General features: G+C 49.4%; 1 protein-coding gene across 2 annotated transcripts in view; it reads left to right on the forward strand.

Moving 5' to 3' along the window:
* Positions 1-7,897, forward strand: part of wdr62 (WD repeat domain 62) — a 21,329-nt gene extending 13,432 nt beyond the window's left edge. For both annotated transcript variants that reach the window (XM_085380782.1, XM_085380781.1), the window contains exons 21-34: positions 821-873; positions 992-1,207; positions 1,405-1,478; positions 1,561-1,718; positions 2,236-2,349; positions 2,424-2,535; positions 2,674-2,746; positions 3,090-3,171; positions 4,637-4,762; positions 5,049-5,328; positions 5,816-5,991; positions 6,781-6,870; positions 7,264-7,361; positions 7,559-7,897. In XM_085380782.1, coding sequence (XP_085236908.1) covers positions 821-873; positions 992-1,207; positions 1,405-1,478; positions 1,561-1,718; positions 2,236-2,349; positions 2,424-2,535; positions 2,674-2,746; positions 3,090-3,171; positions 4,637-4,762; positions 5,049-5,328; positions 5,816-5,991; positions 6,781-6,870; positions 7,264-7,361; positions 7,559-7,777 — 1,871 coding nt within the window. In that variant the 3' untranslated portion in view covers positions 7,778-7,897. The remainder of the gene's footprint in view (positions 1-820; positions 874-991; positions 1,208-1,404; positions 1,479-1,560; positions 1,719-2,235; positions 2,350-2,423; positions 2,536-2,673; positions 2,747-3,089; positions 3,172-4,636; positions 4,763-5,048; positions 5,329-5,815; positions 5,992-6,780; positions 6,871-7,263; positions 7,362-7,558) is intronic.
* The last annotated feature ends 155 nt before the right edge of the window (positions 7,898-8,052 follow it).

Below are 8,052 nucleotides of genomic sequence, written 5' to 3' on the forward strand. Positions count from 1 at the left end.
AGATGAGGCCCACCACGCCGGTGTCGTTGTACTGACAGGTGTGAGATGAGTACAGTAGAGGGCTTGGCACACAGCCCTGTGGCGAGCTGATAGCAAGGCGGGGGGCTGTGGAAAGATGGGGACCCACTCTGACTTTCTGCACACAGACAGAAAGTCTCTGATCCAGCAGCAGGTGGTGAGAGGAAGCATCGTGCAGAGCTGAAGCCAGCAAAGAGCAGCCTAGCACTGCGCCCCTGTTCTTCTTGTTGGGCGAGGTTCGTGTGGAGCGCTGTAACAATGGGGGCGGGACACGATGATACTCGCCTCGCGCTCCTGCACCGGGTGAGCAGAGCTGCTGCACGCTTTGAGGTGGACAAACTGTTCTGCTACTCTGCAAGCACAGCCTCTGACGTCGTGCTGTTGCTGGCCTTCAAGTGGGTGCAGACCCTCCCACACCTGCTGTGTATGGTTGTCACTGTAGTGGGCCTCAGTCCTCCCCTTATCCTCAGCATCTCTGCTGCCTGTCAGGTCAAGTCTGAAACTGAAAGCGTAAAACCTGAGACGGTCCAAACATTGGTGCAGATCCCACATCGGTCAGGGGATTCCTGATGACACGTGCGCGGGCTCGCTACTTCCTGCTGTGAGTCATATCCTCTTTTACTCGCTGAAAGCTGCAGGAGCTGAAAGCGCTCCCTCGGGCTCAGACAGGAGTTCACAGCTTCAGACGTTAGACTGAGCCCTGCCAGGCCGGAGGAAGCATCTGTGCTAAACTTCCAGTGTTTCTGTGAATTAGCCAGAACCAGAACGATGAGTCTTTTCTGTCCTGACTTGTTTGTTTCAGACGCTCCGCTGCTTCAGACCAACGGGAAGCTCCCCCTGTGGTTCAAGAAGCTGGTCAGTCTCCGCCCTCTAACCCTCAGCTCATCAATCTGCTCGCAGATAATGATCAACCACACTATAGACTGTGTGTGTGTGTGTGTGTGTGTGTGTGTGTGTGTGTGTATTCGTTCAGCAAGGACAGGGCGGAGCCTCCTCCACCATCCAGTCGGAGAGCGAGCCTCGTCAAGTGCGCAGTCGGTGGGCGGAGCAGATGAACCCTTTGACCTTCTGCTCCAACTTCTCTCCGAGTCTCAACAAGAGCCAGGGGGAGGAGGATGAGGAGGAGGAAGAAGAGGAGGGTTTCCACCCTCAGAGTCTGGAGTATCTGCTGGAGGATGAGGAGAAAGAGGTAAGGACCAGGCTGCCGGATCAATGAATATTAATATTGATTCTTTTTTTTGACTGTAAATCGCAACCATTACAATCTGTGATGGTGGTGGGTGTGGCTTCTTCATGTCGAGATGGCCAAAGCTTGAAGTTTGAGTAATTGGTTAATGAGGTTGTGATGGCTGAAATGTGGGCGGAGTCTGACTGACTGATGTTCAGGTGGTGCAGACAGCAGGTGGAGAGCAGAACAACTTCATCCTGTATCCTAGCAACACCACGGTCACCCCTGAAAGGTGAGGGTTACACCTGACGACGATGATGATGCTGCTGTTTTCATGAAGTCTGTTTTTGAAACGCTCCGATGTTTGTCTTCAGCGAGTTTGAGGTGGAGGGTGTTCCCGTTCCACAGCAGTCACTGAGCCAGCTGGAGGTCAGAGGTCAAGGGGAGGAGCCTGTGTGGCAGACTCAGCTGAGTCCAGACTCCGCCTGTTCTGAGGGATCAGCAGGAAGTCTGGAGCAGCAGCATGATCCAGGTCAGAGTTTAACCCTTTACAGGAAGCTCAAAACAGAGCCTCACTCCCCCAGGGGTGAGTTTCAAAATAAAAGCCCACAGAACAATATCAGATTAAAATCAATCAATCAATAAATCAATTAATATCAGGTTAAAATAGGAAAAGTTCCCACTTAGATACACTAAATGACTGGAATCCTTAGATGCTAGCTTTTCAAAATAAAAGTCCCTCAGGTTAAAGAATGCTTTAGTGTCGGCTTTACATGATAAAATCCTTCACTTGGTTAGAAATTGTTCAACATGTTTAAGCCTAGTATCGAGGGGTTTTCACAATAAAGGAACTCACTGAAGTAAAGTGCCTCATCAGTTTAGAAGGACGCTTTAAATTGATTAGTTTTGTCATATTTTAAGAATAAAAGCATCCAATCTGTTACAGCAAGTTAACTGGACAATCAAACCTTTCAAAATAAGTGATAAGAGGCGCACCTTCCTCTGTTTCCCATCACGAGTCATCACAAGCTCCGCCCTTTCTGTTTCAGACACCGACTCCCTGAGTCAGGGCAGCTCAGTGGGCAGTTTGGGTTTGGAGGACGACGAGGACAGAAACTCTCTGAAGAACCACTTTGAGACTCTGGCCTCCGGTCTGAGCGAAGGTAAACACCAACATCTTCATCATTGCCATCCTCTGACAGTTACTGAGCTGCTAACATGACCTTTGACCTTCCAGAGAAGTTTGACACAGACCTGAAGACTCTGCAGCCTCCAGATGAAAAGCACTTCCTGAACCCCCGACTCAGCATCTCCACCCGCTTCCTGTCCCGCTTCCAGGACAGAATCAGGTCAGCTTACCCACAATCCACAGTGAAGCCGTGACCTTTGACCTGCAGGGTCACTGCAGGCTTGCAGGTACCACTCGCCTCCGTCACTTCTGACTCCTACGTGACTTTGTGTCCATCTTGTCTCTGCTGCTGTTTCAGGGCGAGCCGAGCTCCGCCTCCCGTCTCCATCCCGACTAGGATCTCTGAGGAGAGCAACATCAGCACCACATCGGTAAATGCACACAAGCCTGTAATGCAGGGGGCGTGTCCACATGAGGAGTGGCGCCTCCGCTCAGCGCTTCTCTTGGATTTCAAACCGAGGCAAACGCCTGATTCCAAATTTTCCTTTCAGTTACAAAACAAATTCATTTTACAGCATTTTCAGGCAACAAATAATGACACGGCACAGTCGACAGTTAGTTTACATGCATGTGGGCGTTTCCAGAGCCCCGCCTCCAACTTGATGCTACAAGAATGCAACATGAGCTGTGGACACGACCTCTGACCTGTCGGGGCGCGCCTGAGAGCGGCCATGGCTGAGGTTTGTAACGTTGAAGAGGAAACTTGTTTTTCAGGTGAACTCCGAGTCGAGCAGCGACGTCTCATCAGCCGGGCTGACTGGGGGAGAGAACGGGGGAGGAGCAGCGGGAGGAGGAGGTGAGTTTCCTGTCAAAGCTTGAGAAGCATCAGCTGTCGCAGCAGCTCGGTCACATTCTGCGTTTCTGGCTCGATGACTCAGGGAAGGCGACGGCACGCGCTCATCGCTTTGCTCCCAAACAGCTGATTGGTCCTTGCAGTCGCCATGTTTCAGGAAGCAGCTTCAACAAACTGACAGCTGTGAGTAATGACAGGGTTCACCATGGCGACGGCCAATTAAGGAGCAGTGGATGAAGACTCGGATCTGAATCATTCATACAGTCGTTTTACTGAACTTAATGAAATTTGGTAAAATAACCTGACAGGGTCTCACTACAGATGTGGACTCCTGACATTTCAGTGGAAAAATGGAAGAAATCAAAGACATAATTTCATCTTATTGTTCTAATTAAACTTAAGATTTGACAAAATCCGTCTTTAAGACCAAATTTTCAGGTTTATTAGTTTCTGTTTGGATAACATGAAGTTACATTTCTTATTGGAACAAAGAGTAGAACAGACAACAGCTGGCACATCTGCATAAAAGTACAGAAAAGTGATGCTGAGCCCCCAGGAGAGACTGCCCTCTGGTGGTAATTTGGTGCAGTGCAGTCATGACCTCAGTTCATCTACAGTCTAATAGAAAGAGGCGTTTTGTTTTTATTTCTAAAAGCAGTGTTGCCACCTTCTCGTATCGCCCAAAGCCGCTCTTAAGGCTCGTGCTGCGGCGTCCTCAGATGAGGTTTAGAGTCTCAGCTCGTCCGACTTGGAGGTTTGTGGTTGAGCAGGATGTGAGTGTACATCAGATAATGTGTGCACGTTTGCCGCCGATGTTCTCTGACGCTTCCTCTTTGCTCCGCTTTAGTGAGGACGGTCCTGCAGACACACACAGGCGATGCAGAGACGTGAGCTGTGTGAAAGGCAGGCAGAGGTTGATTACAGATTGCAGTTTAGTCTCCAGTCTGAAAATGAAAAGAGCCGGACGTGATGGTTTGAGTTTTGATGCTGCAAAGGTCTTTTTATTTTGTGTTTAATCTAAACTTGTTAAGTTCAGAATAACATTTTTAAAACCACAGGTTTTGTTTCCTAATATGAAAAATGTGAATTAAAAGCAAAGTTAGCTGAAGATCACTGTCACCGCGCCGCGGTCCGATCTGGAGGTGAAGCTGGAAATAATAATGGATGATGTTTAATCAGGTTAGTAATCAAGATTAAAACTGCAAGGATGTGATGGAGAGCTCGGCTGGAGCTGAGCAGCGCCGCGTTCAGTGTTCAGTGCGGTCGCTGCAGCGCCGCGCCGGAGCTCCGTGTTTCTGTCTTCACTCATTTGTTTGATAAAAGTTAACACACATGTGGTTAAGCAGAGGAAGCACACTCTCACACACGTCACACACTTCCTGTGCTGTAACAGTTAAACAGCTTAAGAGAAGCGACAGAGGCTCCAGGACGTCTCTCTGAGGGACTCCATGTGTTTGTGTGCTCACAGCGAGCTGCCGACAATCAGCCCTCCATAGAAGAGCTTCCTGCAAAATTTCCCATCAGCCCCATCGCCATGGCACACCCCGCAGAAGAAACACGGCGCTGGTCGTCCTGTGCAGAAAGACGTTAGGAGGTGTGTCTGTACGCCGCTGCGGGCACCCGGGTGTTTGTGTGGCGTCTTCCGATTTATTTATTTTTTTATTTTTTTTGTGCAGCAAATCATGGTTGTGGTGGTGGGAATGTTTAGGGGTCAAAGGTCACAGACGGTGTGTTCACATGAGGTTGTATCTGAAGCCTGGCTGTAACTGTCCTTATCAGTAATCTTCACAGAATCGGGTGACTGTGAAACGGCGCTCAGGGACACCACTTCCTGCTCTGATCGCAGCTCGCTTACATTCTGCTCTCTTCTAACCAATCAGACGTGACCTCCAGGACCATCACGGCCCAAAACAGCTGCAGCGAGGAGGCGGCGGACCAACCGTCGGCTTTTCGGCTCAGAAACCTGGGAACCACAGCCAGCTCCAGGGCCAAACTGAGCCGGGACTCTCCGGGTTCCACCTCCTCGCCCTCCTCCACGCCCACGCTGGAGGAGAACAAAGAGAACCTCCCCTCTCCAGCAGAGTGCCAGCCTCCAGCCTCCACCCTGCTCTCTGCTAGACAGGACAGCAAACCTGACAACCACCAGGACCAGACCAGCAGGTACCCCCCGGTCCCCCCCACACCAGCTGGGCTTTCCTGTCTTTACTGAACATTTTCCATCAGCCCTGGTTTAAGGTGACTCATTTCTCACACATGTAAAGCAGAGGCGAGGACTCGCAGGAGACGAGCTCTAAAATCGCTTCATTTCAGTTATTACCACATGAATAAAGACTTCTAGAAGTCTTATAACACTCTCAGCTAGCCCTTTGTTGTTGTTGTACAATGAAACACGTGTCAGATGTGTTCAGACGTAGGACAAAGGCACACATGGCCTGAGTGATGAGGGTCACGCAGACCATGGCTCAGGTGGGTGTGGGGGGAAGCAGCTGTTAGTGAGGCTGCTGGTGTGGGACTGACCTGAGGCACTGATCAGAGGGCGGCGGGTGAGATGCTCTCACTGAACGTCGGTGAGAGCATCCGTTTTGTTTTTTATTGGTTTCTTTATGATAAAAATGGGAATTATCAACCTCGACAAACCCTCTGTCAGCCTGCAGGTGTGGACCACGCCCACTCAGGTGATTTCACAGCTCATAGTTGACAGGTGTAATATCAGCAGCACAGAGGAGACTCTAATCCAGACCCCTGTGGCAACACCCACCACCTGTGAGGTCATCACCTGCCCTGCCTCCATGAAGGAAGAAGCTCGAAGACCAGCTGATCCAGGTAACACACACACACACACACACACACAGGTGATGGCAGCTACATCGTAGCCACAGCTGCGACGCACTGACAGAGGTTACTTTCCTGGTATGAACGCGTCCTTTGACCGTCAGTCTTTTCTCCAGAAGCCGTTCGACTCGTCCATGTGGGCAGCTGCAAATTTCTGTTGAGCTTGCGAGTGTTAATGCCAGAGCGGGGGCTTGTTTCTGGGTCAGCACCCTCTCGGTCCATGATGGATGTTTTACATCATCATGAACATCCTAACCAGTTTCATCCCATCTGAGGGTGACCGTTTCGATGTTCTTCCAGATCTTGGCATTGAAACATCAGAATAACTTGCAGCTGTTCAGAAATGACTCCTAAAGACCTTCCTAACTTGTGTAAATCTGCAGTTGTCCTTCTTAGACCTTCACAATGTTCCCTGGACTTTCTCACTGTTCTGAGTATTGGTCAGTCCCAGAAGTGCCGTCACACAAATCCTTTGTAAGCTGCACCAGTTGTAGTCTGAGCTTTGTCCAGTTAAAATACTTGGGCACCATTCATTGGTCTGACCGTATGTAAATGCTTTGAAAGCTGTATACTGTACAGTCATTTCAGCCTCACGTTTATGCTCCTGGCTGGAAACTTCTGACACAAATATATTTTCTTCCTGATATTGTTACATTTACAGTAATTTTTTCTTTCTTTTTTTTACCCTTTTATCTTTTCTCCTCATATCTTTATGTAACTCATATCTGACCTGTACACCTGCTGCTCTGATGCTTCGTCTTTTTCTGGTCTCATTTAAAGATATTTCTTTATCAGCTGATTTGCTGCTCTCTGCCCCGCCCACCTCGTCCTCCTCCCCTCTGGTGGAAAGGCTCCGCCCCACTCTCACAGGTAAAGGTAATTTTCTGTAAAGTTGTGATGATGATGATGCTGCTTGGATCGCTGTGTAGCGCCACAGAGGCCATAGCTGCCGTGATGTCACCTGCTGATTTCAAGATGCCGCCCTTTCACCATGACGGGGGGCTGATCTTACTGTGAAACCAAAAGCTCATTGACTAATACTTTGTGATTGACAGACCGTTAGCCAATGAGCATGCCCTGGATAATCCTGACAAAACGCACGACTACAATTCTGAAATTAGTTACTGAACCACAAAGTCGTCAATGGTTTTTTCCCAGAACTGTCCGTTGCATCGCCCTCTGCTGGCTGTTAGAAAGAATACAGCGTATTGTAACGACGCCATGCTTGTGCTTCAGGCTGTAAGAACAGATGTTTGTGTGCAGGTTCAGGAGGAGACGAAGAGTCGGTGAGCGTGCAGTGTCTGCAGATCGCCGCCGAGCTAAGGGCGACGGCGAGACGAGCTGTCCATCTTTACCAGAAGGTTTCTTCTTCACACATTGTTATTAGGATATCAACACTGATGTGAATCGTCACTTTTCTTTGAATCATCATATTTCTTTTTCTTCTTTTGTCGTTTTTCTGAATCGCTGAACGATAATCAAATGTAAAGCGTCACGCAGGCGTTTGTGTTTGTTCGTTAGTGTCCGCCTCACGTTTTCTTTGTTGTTTGTGTTGCAGCTCGGCGCAACGCTCGCTGGCTCGCAGCGACGTCTCCAGGTGTCGTCAGCGATGCTGGAGGCGTTTGACGTAGTTCGCTCTGACATGCAGGAGGTGCTGCGGGAGTCGGGTGGCAGCGTCCCCTGCGGTCAGCTGGAGGACCGCAGGACGGCGTCTCTGCTGGAGACGTACTCTGAGCGGCTGCTGCAGATGGTGGAGGAGAAAATGAAGCGTGTGTGAGCCGATGGTGGATTTGAAATCAGTATTAAACTGTGTGCACCTTGTGTCTGTGTGTGTCTGAGTGTGAATCACTGTCTGTAAATACTTCATGTTTCCTAATAAACGCTGTTTTTACTTTAACTGTGGCCACTGTTTCAATCCGACGGGAATACGAAACTTTATTCATACAGAACCTTTTACAAACAGGTCAGAAATGAACATGAAGGCAAAGGGATGTGAAGATTGATGACATCACATCAAAAAACCATGAGAGCGAGGCGGCCGGCGGGGGGGCG

Source organism: Rhamphochromis longiceps, linkage group LG14, assembly GCF_057381845.1.
Source record: "Rhamphochromis longiceps isolate RC_006_pf linkage group LG14, R_longiceps_female_GT1.1, whole genome shotgun sequence".
In the NCBI taxonomy this organism is placed as follows: Eukaryota; Metazoa; Chordata; class Actinopteri; order Cichliformes; family Cichlidae; genus Rhamphochromis; species Rhamphochromis longiceps.